The sequence below is a fragment of the Trachypithecus francoisi genome, unplaced genomic scaffold (genome assembly GCF_009764315.1).
Source record: "Trachypithecus francoisi isolate TF-2019V2 unplaced genomic scaffold, Tfra_2.0 Lachesis_group8, whole genome shotgun sequence".
Lineage (NCBI taxonomy): Eukaryota > Metazoa > Chordata > Mammalia > Primates > Cercopithecidae > Trachypithecus > Trachypithecus francoisi.
In genome coordinates, this window is record NW_022681473.1 from 56,184,541 (window position 1) to 56,200,271 (window position 15,731).

The 15,731-nt window shown below is 43.6% G+C and overlaps 1 protein-coding gene across 3 annotated transcripts in view; it reads left to right on the forward strand.

Moving 5' to 3' along the window:
* The window catches only part of DENND5A (DENN domain containing 5A), a 125,577-nt gene extending 122,836 nt beyond the window's left edge, over positions 1–2,741 (forward strand). For 2 of the 3 annotated variants that reach the window (XR_004436190.1, XM_033207622.1), the window contains one exon: positions 1,714–2,741. Coding sequence is in view for 2 of the 3 variants with exons in the window: in XM_033207622.1 (XP_033063513.1) it covers positions 1,714–1,897 (184 nt within the window). In the remaining variant the exon portion in view is untranslated. The remainder of the gene's footprint in view (positions 1–1,713) is intronic. The other variant, XM_033207623.1, reaches the window with a different exon arrangement.
* The last annotated feature ends 12,990 nt before the right edge of the window (positions 2,742–15,731 follow it).

Below are 15,731 nucleotides of genomic sequence, written 5' to 3' on the forward strand. Positions count from 1 at the left end.
CATTTTTATTCTTCAGGCTGCTTTGGCAGGAAGCTCCAGAAGAAGTGTAGAAGAGCAGGCCTGGGGGCTGGTGACAGGGCTGTACCGATTTGTAGCTTAGGAGCAACAGACTAGACATATAGTAGGCTCTACCATCTAGGTTTGTATGAGAACCCTATGAAGTTTGCACAGTGACAAAATTGCCTAATGACACATTTCTCAGACTGTGTCCCTGTCATTAAGCAACACATGACTTATGTGTGTGGTGATCTGTTGGGGTAGGGATGAGAGCATGTATGTAACCAGGGGCGGAGGGGCCCCACTTTGAAAGGAAAGATCAAAATTACACCACTGGGGAAGTTTGAAGCAGAGTATATCTAGTTATTCCTTCATTAAACATTTAAATGGCCTTATGGAAGTTGGTAGGAAGAGAGCTGAATAAAACATGGCCCCTTGCCATTTATTTATTTAGAGATGGACTTTCACTCTGTTGCCCAGGCTGGAGTGCAATGGTGCGATCTCGGCTCACCACAACCTCTACCTCCCGGGTTCAAGCGAGTCTCCTGCCTCAGCCTCCCGAGTAGCTGGGATTACAGGCATGTGCGATCATGCCTGGCTAATTTTGTATTTTTAGTGGAGACAGGGTTTCTCCATGTTGGTCAGGCTGGTCTTGAACTCCCGACCTCAGGTGATCTGCCTGTCTTGGCCTCCCAAAGTGCTGAAATTACAGGCGTGAGTCACCACACCCAGCCACCATTTAGAAGCTTACTTGTCCTAATTAAATACAGAACATGGAAGAAGGTTTTGAGGGTCCAAAAATGAAGTGTACATTCATGCAATATGCTGAAAAGATAGAGGAGAAAGATCAGAGAAGACTTCAGGGAGGAGTTGGTATTTAAGTGAGCCTTTAATGGAAGGAAATAACAGAATGTGGCAAGGGCAGTAATAGGAAACAGGATAGGGCCCCTGAGCTGGGATAGAGAAAGATTCTTTTCATTATTAGTACAAAATTGTTTCATCAGGAGACTGAAGTAATATTAATCTGATATTATGGGTGGTATGCATTAGAGTGGACGAGATTGTTAGGGGTTATTCCTGTAGGTCAGGTGAGAGAGCATGAAGCTCAAATAAACTTAAGGCAGTAGTTTATTCAGGCTGCATAAAGGGAGAGAATTGGCATAGTGGTTAAATACAGACTCCAGAACCACATTCACTACGTTCAGATCTCAAGTTATCCATTTACTAGCCATGTGGTCTTGGACAAGCTACTTAACTTCCATCTACCCCACTTTCTTCATCTGTAAAGTGGGGATAATAATAGTACCTACCTCATATCATAGGGTTATCATGAAGATTAAATCTTTTATGTTAGTACCAGCACATGCTGAGTGCTGTGTGAGGTTAGTGCTTATTATTATTGCTAGTGGTGATAGCTGTGGGAGGAGAGAAGCTCTGGGAGACACCAGTGGTGGGGCTGTCTAGGCAGGGCGAGGGAGGCAGGGGAGGAGGAGGCCTGGGGGCTCGTGACAGGGCTGATTTGGGTCAGGTTTGTTTGGTGTCCTGGAGCTGAAAGACCTATTTGCCAGTCCCTGTTTGGGAAAAGGGGCTGTGGGGGAGCTGTCAGCTTCTCCAGCTTCAGACTTAGTTCATGGTTTCCCCCTTGGCCTTGCACTAACTGTTTGTCTTCCTTTTCCCTTCCCCTCTGACCCACCTGGACTGCTCCTGCTGTGCCAGAGATCACCTCCTACACCACTGGATTGCCCTGCTGGCTGACTGCCCCATCACTGCACACATGTATGAGGATGTGGCACTGATCAAAGACCATACACTTGTCAATTCCTTGATTCGCGTGCTGCAGACATTGCAGGAGTTCAACATCACGCTGGAGACGTCTCTTGTCAAGGGCATCGACATCTGACCTCCCAGGACCAATCAGCATCAGGACTGAGAAAGACTCATCCTGCAGCTCTGACCTTTCTTCCCAAATGGATTTAAGCGATTGTGCAGGAGAAGGAGACAAAATGTACACTCACTGTAAAAAGAAAACTAGAGGATTTTTGGAATAAATAATCTATTTTAGAGTTTATTTGCCGATTTGCTTTTTACACACTTTCATGTGAAAGAGTGATAGGGAGAGGGAGCGAGGCTGGTGCCGCTTATTTTGAAGCTGGTGCCCTCCCTTGCCGTGGCCACATGCTGGAAGCCTGAGGCCTCCCTGGACTGAGCCTGTGGCACTGCGTGCGGGACAGTTATGTTTCCTTGCCCCGTCGCATTAATGAGGCCCTTCCACATCATTTTTAAACTAATGTTTTCTATATTAACATTATTATGGATATTTGGCTTTCATAGGCCACACACAGGTGTGCTGAGCGGGAAGCCCCACGCTCCAATCAAAGGGATTTTTAGTAGTGCCTCTAAGCAAGCACTGATGAGTCAGTCCCACATCTTTTCTTTTTTATCAGTATTATTTGGGAAGGAGACATGCCGGGATGTGTCATCGTGCCAAATATCACATTTCCTGTTGGCACAGTTTCACAGAAGTAAACATAAGCATGTTTTAACAGGTTTTTCTTTTCTTTTTTCTTTTTAAAAATGTTTTATTTATTTAACCCTCCATTGTGTGTTTTTAAGTATTTTCTTTTTTTAAGGAAAGGAAAAGCTTGTCACAATCTAACTGGCTATGTTATTATTATTAAATTTATGTTTTGCAACTTAGAAACCAGCTACAGTATGGCCCACTTAATAAAACACCTGAAACAAAACTGCATGGATCACTGATTTTTATGGAGGTTTATCAGCATGGGCGGCTGCGGGTGCAGTTGGGTCCATCTGCACAAGGTGGGCTTGTGGCATCACCTCTCTTTACCAGCAAGCTCGGGATTGTGGCCTGCCCAGGATGCCCCTGAGGGCCTGGGGTCTCCTGGGTCCTTCTGCCCACAGTACCAGGAGCTCTCCTAGCTGTTACATGACTGATTGACAGGGATGCAGACAAAGTTCTTTCCCCACTCCACAGAGGAGGAGACAGAGGCACAGGAGGGAAAAGACCTGGCCAGGGGTGCAGAGGTTGTCACTTGACTGAGACAGGATGGGCCCTTTCTTGAGAGGGTAAGGGAGACTGGGTGTGGGAAGCTGGGAGTCAGGGGAAGCCCTTGAAAGAAAGGTTTGCTTTCCTGGGGTGGCAGGTGGAAGACCTTTATGAGAGGTCCGGCTTCCTTCATTTTTATTCTTCAGGCTGCTTTCTCAGGAAGCTCCAGAAGAAGTGTAGTGTGATCAAGGCAGGGACCTCAAACCAATCAGTGCCCTCTTTTATGCTTCCCTGGTTTGCATGCACTTTCCCTTTGCCTGGAATGCCTCCCCTTCACCCACTTCGTGTTTGTTGTTCAGGGTTTACTTTAGCAGTCACCTGCGTGAAGTGTTCCCCAATCTCCCTAGGCAGTTAATCATTCCATCCTTGTGCTCCTTCATTTTCTTAGATGCTGGCATCTCCTCTCTGGATTGTCATTGCCTGCTTTCACATCAGGCTCAGCCCCTGCACCGTGAGCTCCCAGAGGGAAGAGGGGAATCTCTTACCTGTCTCCATCCCCTGGGCCTGGCAGGTGGTAAATGCTGCTGAAGAGATGAGGAAAGGGCCTAGAGAGCTGCAGCGCAGCGTCCTGCCTACAGAGGGGGTGAGAGGCCGCACTGCACCAGTCTGCCTGAAGCCCACGGACAGAGCCTTAGTTCTTTTGGAGATGGCCGAGGAAAGGGGAAGGAAGGTAGGCAGTACCTCTGGAGCAGGAAGCGGGATTCTTGGCTGGGCAAGAAGGGCAGCATGGAACTCAGCTGTATGTGTGTATATTGTGGGCCTAGGCCTGAGCTTACCTTAAGCCAGGTGCCTGGGACCAACTATTTCCTTGTTCTAACAGCTGATCCTACTCACTTTCTACTGTGTTTGTTTTGTAATCTTCGGCAAATCCATTTTGGAATGGTGTGTGATATAAGAGAACAGACCTGTTCAGTAGCTCAAGATTTCAAGGACACTTGAGTCAACTGCATTCTTCTGTGTAGGGCCCAGCCAGGCCTCTCCAGTGGCCCTGGGTAAATCAGGTGTGTCTGGTTCACTCAACAAGCAGCCCTGCCTGCCTCAGCTTCTGTACCTGCTCTACTTCAGTGCTTCCCAGACTCTCAGATTCCAGGGACTGGTAAATAAGCAAGCAAAGGAACTCTGTGAATTACTATAAAGCAAGCACCCTTGTAATCACCACTCAGGTCAAGAATAGAACTTTGCCAGCCCCCATGGAACATGCCAGGGTCCTCCATGTTCCCCCTTCCCCATCACAGTCCCAGCACCTCCCTTCTTCCATCTTCTTGACTTTTATAAGTAATAATTTCACTGAGTTTCTTTATTGTTTTGTCGCCCAAATGTGCATCCCTACGTGCTATAGTCTTACTGTCCTTTTAAAAAAAACTTGATACATCTTTTAAGTCTCTTTTAATCTAAAGGGTCCCCTCCATCCCTTTCCTTTTTTTACAATGTGTTGAAGATTTTAAGCTATTTGATCTGTAGTTTTCCACAGCCTGGGTTTTTGCTAATTTCATGCCTGTGGTGCAGTTCAATATACTCCTTTATCCTCAGCATTTCCTGCAGATCAGCAGCTAGATCTAGACAACTTGCCTCAGGTTGATCCCTTTGATAAGACTCTAGGTGGTGGTGTGCTCATTTAGCAAGAGGCACGTAACGTCTGTTTTTCATTTTTGTTATGTTAGCAGCCACTGATGCTCAATACCTACATCCAGCAAGTAATTCACTGGGGATTGCAGCATGGGGATATTCTAATCTATCATTTTGTCTTCATTTATTAGATGGAATAATTTTATAAGGAGACATTGTCTCTCATCTACTGTTTGATTTCCCAGTAGAGTTTGTGGGAAAGGCAGATAAATGCTTAATTCTTTCCTTTTATTTACCCAACTTTTAAGGTAATGAATTGGTTCTTTGTTATCTTCAGAAGGTGACTATTTTTTAAACAGTATTATGAACTCATTGGTTTAAATGTATTTGATAGGCTTCATCTCATTGCAGTTATTATCTTTATTGTCCTACCTTTGGCCTTTGGGAGCTTCTTTAAGTTGGCTCCTGAGTTGTTTTGACACAACTCTAGTTGTCTTTGATATCTGCTTTTATTTCTGGTATTGCAAGATGTTCTAGGCTCACTTTATCCATTTTCTGTCCTAGACTTGGAATCAGCCATTTCTCCAAAAAGCCCTGGTTTCCTTAAGTGGGAAATGGTATTGCAAGACCATAATTGGACACTAGAAATTCTCATTGTTACTGGTAGATCATTGGTTCTAGGCCTATACAGTAGACAGAGCTTTGATTAAATTTAAATATAACATGTTTATGCATTTAATATAGACATCTAGAAATAAAGATTATAGTAAATATGTATATTTGAAGATAGTGAAAATCTTGGAATTATATATGTTAAATGCATATGCAAATGTGTATGTATACATGAGTGTGTATACACACATGCATCCATGGTGCCCCATGATTTTACAATGTTATTTCTGATTCCAATTCAGGATTGTAGGGTGCCTTAGTCCGTTTAATGCTGCTACAAAGGAATACCTGAGGCTGGGTAATTCATAAAGAAAAGAGGCTTAGTTGGCTAATGGTTCTGAAGGCTTTATAGGAAGCATGATGCTGGTATCTGCATCTAGTGAGGGCCTCAAGCTGCTTCCATACATGGTAGAAGAGGAAGGGTGTGCAGAATTACATAGCAAGAGAGGGATGAAACAGACGAAGGAGGCTGGGCGCCGTGGCTCACACCTGTATTCTCAGCACTTTGGAAGGACGAGGTAGGTGGATCACTTGAGGTCAGAACTTCAAGACCAGCCTGGCCAACATGGTGAAACCCCATCTCTACTAAAAATACAAAAATTAGCCTGGCATGGTGGCGGACGCCTCTAATTCCAGCTACTCGGGAGGCTGAGGCAGGAGAATCACTTGAACCCAGGGGGCAGAGGCTTCAGTGAGCTGAGATTGCGCCGTTATACTCCAGCCTGGGCGACGAGCAAAACTCCGTCTCAAAAAATAATAATAATAAAGCGGAAGGAGATGCTAGGCTCCTTCCAGCTCTCACAAGAACTCATACAGCAAGAATGCATTCATTACCATGAGTACAAGAATGACACCAGGTCACTCATGAGGGGTGTCGCCGCGTGTCCGCCCATGACCCAAACACCTCCTATTAGGCCCCACTTCCAACAACAGGGATTATGTTTCACTGTGAGATTTGGAGGGATCAAACCAAACTATAACATAACTTTTACTTTTTTTCTTTTTTCTTTTTTTGGAAACAGAGTCTCACTCTGTTAGCCAGGCTGAAGCACAGTGGCACGATCATGGCTCACTGCAGCCTTGACTTCCCAGGCTCAAGTGATCCTGCCTCAGCCTCCTGAGTAGCTGGGACTACAGGTGTGCACCACCACACCCAACTAATTTTTAAATTTTTTGTAAAGACAGGATCTTGCTACATTGCCCAAGCTGGTCTTGAACTCCTGGGTTCAAGCAATCCTCTAGCCTGGCTTCCCAAAGTGTTGGGATTACAGGCATGAGCCACCATGCCTGGCTTAACTTTTTATATATTACATCTGTATCTCTTTTTTCCATAATGAGAACCCTAGGTCTGAAGGGCAGAGAAATTGGTAGAATTAGAAGATCCCCTAATTAACCATTTGCTTTATCCCACATTATAAACACAGCCATCTCAGAATAACAATACTAATGCTTCTACTACAATTATGATCATGGAAAACAGTTAAACTTTTTTTGGTATGTTATTCCCATCCTTCCCCCTTAAGCCTGCCCTCCCCCTGCACCCTTTTTTTTTTGAGACAGGGTCTCACTCTGTCACCCAGGCTGGAGTGCAGTGGCATGATCTTGGCTCACTGCAGCCTCAACTTTCCAGGCTCAAGCAGTCCTCCCACCTCAGCCTGAGTAGCTGAGACTACAGGTGCACACCACCATGCACAGCTAATTTTTGTATTTTTTGTAGAGACAGGGTTTTGCCATGTTGCCCAGGCTGGTCTTGAACTCTTGGGCTCAAACAATCTGCCCGCCTCAGCCTCCCAAAGTACTGGGACTACAGGCATGAGCCACTGCACCTGGCCAAGCCCCTATGTTTTATTTTTATGTATTTATTTATTTGTGGCTTGCTGCAACCTCCACCTCCCAGGTTCAAACAATTCTCCTGCCTCAGCCTCTTGAGAAGCTGGGACTACAGGCACGTGCCACTACTCCCGGCTAATTTTTTGTATTTTTAGTAGAGACAGGGTTTCACCATGTTAGCCAGGATGGTCTCAATCTCCTGACCTTGTGATCCACCCGCCTTGGCCTCCCAAAGTGCTGGGATTACAGGCGGGAGCCACCGCGCCCGGCCAGCCCCTATGTTTTAGTAGTTGTACTCTATCTTTGAGAGATCATATATTATTTCTGTCAACTTGGGGTTTTTTTGAGAAGCAGATTCCAAGACAGAGGAAACACCTGTGAGGGCTAAAGAGCTAGGGAGCAAGAATAGGCAGGGAGAGGCTTTAGATCCAGAGGCCAGGCTGAACCCTGGGAGAGGACAGAGGGAGGAAGGAGTGGGAAGGAAGTCTCAGACTCATAGACCAGCTCTGAGAAGAATCTCAGTCAAGTTGATGGGAAGTCCCTGAGCAAAAAGCTGCTCACGAGAGGAGTCCACTTTGGGCAGGAGTGGGTACACCAGTAATCCTGTTGCGCTCAGTTGTTGGCTAGGAGCAGAGCCTAAGGAAGTGTGGTTTCTGCATTCACAGGGGAAGCAGCTGGAGGCTGCCATTAAATATGACTCCTCTGGGTACTTTGTCAGGTTTTCTTGAAGGAGATTTGAGTGATGCAGCTCCACAGCCTCACAGTCAGCCCCTTACACTGCGCAGATCCTCTTTTCTACAATGTACCCATGTTTCTTTCCGTGGTTTCCCGAGGGGAAGCCTAGAAGAGGGAGCCTTGGGGAACAAGTTACAATCCCCATTGATGAAGTTAGTCTTGGGGCCACGATTGGTACTTACCTTCTCCCTTCTGCGCTATCCTAAGTCATCTTCAGCTATCATTTCAGTGGGGCTTGGCTTGCTGAGTAGTATAACCCCAACCTTCATTCCTGAGAGGTCCAAGCCCTTGGTCACCATAGTCTTCTTGACCAGGGTTGCTGCACATGTTCACTTACAGTTACAACTGGACAAGGGAGTACCAAGAGATACCCAAATGGATCATTTGGGCTTCACATTATTTTACCCCCTACCCAATGTATAAAAACAGCGCTACCACCTCCTGCTATTCAAGCTCAGTCAATCTCTGCCACGATGGTGACTCTTTTCTTGTCTCCTGGTTCTTAGATACAAGGAGTCCAAAGTACCCTGGTGGCAGCCAGAGTTCTGTAGTTTGGTGGGACTTAACAAGTGTAGTTGTGTCCCTGGCAAGAATATGCCTCCTTTGGGGATTAGTGTTTCCAGCCCTACAGAACCTAGAGTTTAGGGACAGGAAGCACAACATTCCCCAGTAGGTCTTTGGAAGTGATGGTAAGTATGGCCACTCTTGCTTCTGCCCCTAGGTTCCTGGACCCATGCATTCTTCCTGTAGGGGACATAGCAGGGAGCTGTAATTTAGCTGTGATTATAGCTCTCTGATTTAATGCGTGTGCTGAGTCCTGAAGGATGGCATCCAGTCCTTGCAGATTATTGCCTCCAGGCAAGTGCCCTAGCTGTGCCTTCAGTAAGCCATTCTGGTGCTCTTTAAGGTTGGCAGCTTCTGGATGGTGCAGTATATAACCAGTAGATCCTATTGTCATAGGCTTACTTGCTCATCTCCATTGTGAAGTGGCCTGGTTGGATGCTATGCTGGATGGAATTCCATACCTGTGGATCAGTTACTCTGTAAACTTCTGAGGATACCGGTGCCGGCTAAGGTTTCTGTAGGCAGAAAAGGCAAGCTGATTCCCAGGATAGGTCTCTATCCCTGTGAGGATAAACTGCTGGTCTTTCCAGGATGGAAGGTGCCTCATACAATCAACTTGCCACCAGGTGGCTGGCTGGTCTCCTTGAGGAATAGTATTATATCTGGGACTCAGCATGGATCTCTGTTGCTGGCAGATTGGACACTCAGAGGCAGCAATAGCTAGATCATTTTTGGTATATGGGAGTCTGTGCTGTTGGGCCCATACATAATATCCTTCATCTCTGCCACTGTGACCAATTCCATTCATGAGACTGTTGTGTCAGTTCCAGGATGGCCAGTGATGAAGTGGCTGAGTCATTTAATCTACTCAGTTGTTAGTTCTCTTTTGTGGTGGATGCTTTCTGGTGGGTGTTAATGTGTGATACAAAATCTTCACATTTTGTGCCTATTTCTAAATGCCCACCCACAGGCTTCCTTGTCCTCAGTCTTCCAGACTTTTTCTTCCAGCCTCTGGCTAGGCAGCTAGATCCTTGGTTGCTGCCCAGGAACATGTCGCCTGTGTAGAGTTCTCCTTCCACAAGCAGCTGCAGCACTTGCAGTTCTGCTTATTGGGGAGATTTTCCCTTGCCTCTATCTTTCAAGAAAACCCCTGACTGGGGCTGTCATGCAACCACTGTCCATTTTTGGCTTCCACCCACATGCTGAGCTGACCTGTCAGTAAACTTGGTTACCATTTCCACCTTGCAATGAAGTACTGCAGGCCCTACCTAACTAGGACTTGGCTGACTTAACAGAACCCAGTCCATCATGGGCAGTTCTAGACATATTGTCACTTGATAGTCAAGCATTGCATCTAAATTGGAGCCTAGTCACATGCCAGGAACTGTTCCTCAAAAGGTATATAATTTTCAGTTGCAGATGTCATGCTCCAGAAACCCAGGGGCCTGCTTTGTGATTATTTCACTGGGGCTTTCAAAGAGGTCTGTATTGCATCTTACCTATCACTGACACTTCCAACACTATAGAGTCTGCTGGATCCTATGATCCAAAAGATAAGCTATTTGACTAGCTGCCTGGACCTCCTGTAGAGCCCTTTTCTGCTCCAGGCTCCGTGTAAAGCTGGCAACTTTCTGTACCACCAGAGAAGAATTTCTGGATGTGGAATGTGTGGCCTCCAGAATCCAAAGAGCCCTGCCACATGCTGTGCTTCTTTCTTTGTGGTAGGAAGGATGAAAGGGGCATCAATTTGCATTTTACTTTGAAGGGGATATCCTGGCACACCTAAAAACTTCAAATGTGTTCTTTTCTATTCTGATGGAACAAGAGGATCAGAACAGTTGGCATTCATGTGAAACAGACAAAGATATTCATCTGCAGTTTTCCCCCAGAGTTATATTAACTCTCTTTCCTTCAGTCATTGTGCAGAGAGAGATGGATAATCTGGACGTCCCACAGAACAGCACACAGATGCATTAAATCAACTGCACCATAGCGACTGGGCAGGATAAGCAAGAGGTGGCTAGTGTGCTCCAGAAGGCAGATGATAAACCCTGTGAAGACTCAGGGACCTGCTCTGTGGCCGGAGACCAACTGTGCTGGGCCATGGAGACCACCTGGGGAGTTTTATCTTTAAATAAAATTAGAGACCTGAGAAGTCATGGAAGGGTTTTCTGGAGGTGGGTCATATGTTCAGATTTGCATTTTGAGGAACGGATGTGAGCATCCTAGTGAGTAGCCACAGGTGAGATGAGCACAGCTTGGCCTAGGAATGGTGGTGGAGCTGGAGGGAAGGGAATGGATTCTAGATTGCTTCAGATGAAAGACTGGGAGGATCTGGTGATGGATTGCTTCTGGGGTAAGGAAGAAGAGGTATTAAGGATGTTGTATAGGCCTTAGGGGTACATGGTCTACACTTCAGTTCACAGCACAGACTTGTGATGTTAGTCAAACTAAGATTTGGGGGGTGGTGTGTACATCCATGCTCACAGGCTTACAGTCACCTGTGTTTATACTCTCAAGCTATTTTCAACTTCCTTTTCTCATACTAATTCTGAGGGAGCTGGGGCTGGCTGGCACACTTAAAAGAAGCCCTGGAACTCAAGGTTCCTTTCTGCCTTTCTCTGACCCTGAAAGTAAAGCCTGCTATTGGCTCCAGGTTCTACCTGAACACTTCTGCCTTGGCCCTCAGGCTGGGGTCATGGTGATCTCAACTTCCAAAAGGAGGTTTATTATAGAGTCTGACCTTTAACTCGAGCTAAACAGGCGGGATAGTTATAGCAACCTTAGAACTGCAGGATTAATTGCCTTGAGCCTAGTTTCATTTGCTTGAGTTTCTCAGCCAGAGCTCTAGGCTGCTCCAGAGCTGGACCAAGGGCATCACTGGACCAAACTGTACATTTCTTGCCATCTTGGTTCCTGATCTTCTTGTCCTTGGTAAGCTCTGGCCTTAGGGACAAGTATTAGCTTCCCAACCCCTACAGGCTGTCACAGGTCTGGCAGTTCTTTGAATGCTTAAGCTTCACTTCCCCAAAATGTTGCTGCTCTCACTAATGTTAAAACTGAGAACAGGCTGGGCGCGGTGGCTCAAGCCTGTAATCCCAGAACTTTGGGAGGCCGAGACGGGCGGATCACGAGGTCAGGAGTTTGAGACCATCCTGGCTAACACGGTGAAACCCCGTCTCTACTGAAAAATACAAAAAGCTAGCCGGGCGAGGTGGCTGGCGCCTGTAGTCCCAGCTACTCGGGAGGCTGAGGCAGGAGAATGGTGTAAACCCGGGAGGCGGAGCTCGCAGTGAGCTGAGATCCGGTCACTGCACTCCAGCCCGGGCGACAGAGCAAGACTCCGTCTCAAAAAAAAAAAAAAAAAAAAAAAAACTGAGAACAAAAAACAACACATTAGGGACAGGCCTTCTGATATATAAACATTTAGCCAAGAATGTGTGCAAATCTTTGTAAAAGCTATTCTTTCTGGCCTTGGACTTGTGCCTCTTTATGCAGTTTTGGGGTTTGAAGGTACCTCTGGTGAATGCTGGAAATGTGTGACCTCAGCCTACCACTGAGGCTCACTTGGTTGTGTAATTTACTAAGTTCAATCTCTAGCATAATTGAGACCATGTAGATTTGTACAACTTTGTAGCAAAAATCAATCTGAAGGTTGAATTAAAATTGGTGCTTCGTTTTGTTTGCAACAAATTTCAATTTACTGAATTTACAATTGTAGTTGATTCTCTTGGGGAGTTCTTTATTTAGAATAATGCTGTCGAACTTCAAAGAGGACATTAATCTGGGACACTGAGACAGCTAGGTCCTGAATGTTGCAGGACCCATACATCCAGGTAGTGTGACTTCCTGTTCCTCAGTTTTCTTATAAATAAAGTAAGCACCATATTGTTGGTGTGTGCTGAAGACAAAAAGACCTAGCAAATAAATGATTCTCAAAAAAAAGTCAGTAATAATTAGGCAAGAAAATTAAATAAGAGTCATCCAGATTAGAAAGGAAGAAGTGAAACTGTATTTGCAGATGACATGATCTTGTATATAGAAAATCCTAAGGAATCTACTAAAAAATTATTAGAATTAATAAAAAAGCTCAGAAGAGCTGGGTGCCGTGGCACATGCTTATAATCCTGGCTAGTTGGGGGGCCGAGGTGGGAGGATTATATGAACCCAGGAGTTTGCAACTAGCCTGGGCAACATAGTGAGACCTCATCTCAAAAAAAAAAAAAAAAAAAACTTAGAAGATTTCAGGATACAAGATCAATACACAAAAATAAGTTGTATTTTTGTATCATATACAAAAATAAAACTTACTGCAGTAGCAATAAACTGAAAATTAAGAAAACTCCATTTATAATAGCATCAAAATGAATAGAATACTTAGGAATATTTAACAAAAAAAGTGCAGAATGTATGCTCTGAAAACTACAAAACATCACTGAAGGAAATGAAAGAAGACCTAAATAAATAGAAAGACATCCCATGTTCATGGATCATTGGTAAGATGGTAATACTCTTCAAACTGATCAATAGATTTGGTGTAATCCCTATCAAAATCCCATCTGATTTATTTGCAGAAATTAACAAGCTGATCATAAAATTCATATGGAAATTCAAGGGACCCAGAATAGCCACAGCAAGCTTGAAAAAGAACAAAGTTGGAAGACTTATACTTACCTATTTCAAAGCTTACTACAGTAATCAAGATGGTGCAGTATTGGCATAAGGATAGACATATAGATCAATGGAATAGAATTGAGCCCATAAATAAATCCTCACATTTATGGTCAATTAACTTTTGGCAAGAGTGCCAAGACAATTCAATGGGAGAAATAATAGTCTTTTCAACAAATGATGCCAGAACGACTGGATATCTGCATGCAAAAGAATAAAGTTGGACCCTACTTCACATTACATACAAAAATTAACTCAAAATGTACTGAAGATCTAAATGTAAGAGCTAAAGCTATAAAACTCTTAGAAGAAAATATAGGCATATACCTTTATGACCTTAGATTAGGCAATGGTTTCTTAGCTATGACATTCAAAGCACAAGCAACAAGCTAGGCACAGTGGCTCATACCTGTAATCCCAGTACGTTGGGAGGCCAAAGCAGGAGGATTACTTGAGGCCAGGAGTTCAAGACCAGCCTGGGAAATATGGTGAGACCCCCATCTCTACAAAAAAGTAATAAATTAGGCCAGGCCTCATGACTCATACCTGTAATCCCAGAATTTTGGGAGGCTGAGGTGGGTGGATCACTTGAAGCCAGGAGTTTTGAGACCAGCCTTGCCAACATAGTGAAACCCTGTCTCTACAAGGAAAAAAAAAAAAGCCTGAGCAACAAACAAAATTGGGCTTCTATAAATTATTTATGTTTATTTTATTTTTCTTTATGTTTTATTTTTCCATACGTTATTGGGGTACAGGTGGTGTTTGGTTACATGAGTAAGTTCTTTAGTGATGATTTGTAAGATTTTGGTGCACCCATCACCTGAGTAGTATACAGCCGATTTGTAATCTTTCATCCCTCCCCTCCTTCCCCCAAAGTCTCCAAAGTCCACTGTATCATTCCTATGCCTTTGTGTCCTCATAGCTTAATCCCTACATATCAGTGAGAACATACGATGTTTGGTTTTCCATTCCTGAGTTACTTCACTTAGAATAATAGTCTTCAGTCTCATCCAGGTCACTGCAAATGCCATTAATTCATTCCTTTATGTGGCTGAGTAGTGTTCCATCATATATACATACCACAGTTTCTTTATCCACTCATGATTGATGGGCATTTCAGTTGGTTCCACAATTTTGCAATTGCTAATTGTACTGCCATAAACATACATGTGCAAGTATCTTTTTCATACAATGACTTCTTTTCTTCTGGGTAGAAACCTAGTGGTAAGTTTTTTAAGGACTCTCTACACTGTTTTCCATAGTGGTTGTACGTGTTTACATTCCTACCAGCTATGTAGAAGTGTTCCTTGATCACTGCATTCATGCCAACATCTACTGTTGTTGATTATGGCCATTCTTGGAGGAGTAAGGTGGTATCACATGTGGTTTGGATTTGCATTTCCCTGATCATTAGTGATGTTGAACATTTTTTTCATATGTTTGTTGGCCATTTGTATATCTTTTGAGAATTGTCTATTCATGTCCTTAGCCCACTTTTTGATGGGATTTTTTGTTTTTTTTCTTGGTGATTTGAGTTCATTGTAGATTCTGGATATTAGTCCTTTGTCAGATATATAGATTGTGAAGATTTTCTCCCACTCTGTGGGTTGTTTACTCTGTTGACTGTTCCTTTTGCCATGCAAAAGCTCTTTAGTTTAACTCTGAGCTATTTATCTTTGTTTTTATTACATTTGCTTTTGGGTTCTTGGTTATGAAATCCTTGCCTAAGCCAATGTCTAGAAGGGTTTTTCCAATGTTATCTTCTAGAATTTTTATAGTTTCATGTCTTAGATTTAAGTCCTTAACCCATCTTGAGTTGATTTTTGTATAAGGTGAGATATGAGGATCCAGTTTCATTCTTCTATATGTGATTAGCCAATTATCCCAGCACCATTAGTTGAAAAGGGTGTCCTTCCCCCACTTTTTGTTTGCTTTGTCTATGATCAGTTGGCTCTACAAAAAAAAAAAAAAAAAAAAAACACCAGCAACAAACAAAATTGAACTTCCATAAATTTAAAAACTTTATGTTTCAAGGAACACTTTCAAGAAAGTGAAAACACAACCCATAGAATGAGATAAAATATGTGTAACTCATATATCTGACAAGGGACCAGGATCCAAAATACATAAAGAACTCTTAGAACTCAATAATAAGAAGACAACACAATTTAAGAATGAGCAAAGAATCTGAAGAGACATTTCTTCAAAGAAAATGTACAAATGACCAATAAGCATGTGAAAAGATGCTTAACATTGTTAGTCACCAGGGAAATGTAAATCAAAGCCACGATGGGATACCACTTTATACCCACTAGAATGACTATAAGCAAAAAGACAGATGTAAGTGTTGGTAAGAAAGTGGAGAAATAGGAATTCTCATACATCATTGTTAGTGGAAATGTAAACTAGTGCAGCCACTTTGAAAACAGTCTGGCAGTTCCTCAAAAGGTTAAACATAAAAGTTAGTTTATAATTCAGCAGTTCTACTCCTAGGAATCAGCCTGCAGGAAATGAAAACACATGTTTATACAAACGCTTGTACATGAAAGTTCATAGCAGCATTATTCATAATAGTCAAAAGGTAGGAAAACACAAATGTCTATCAACTGATGAATGGATTAACAAAATG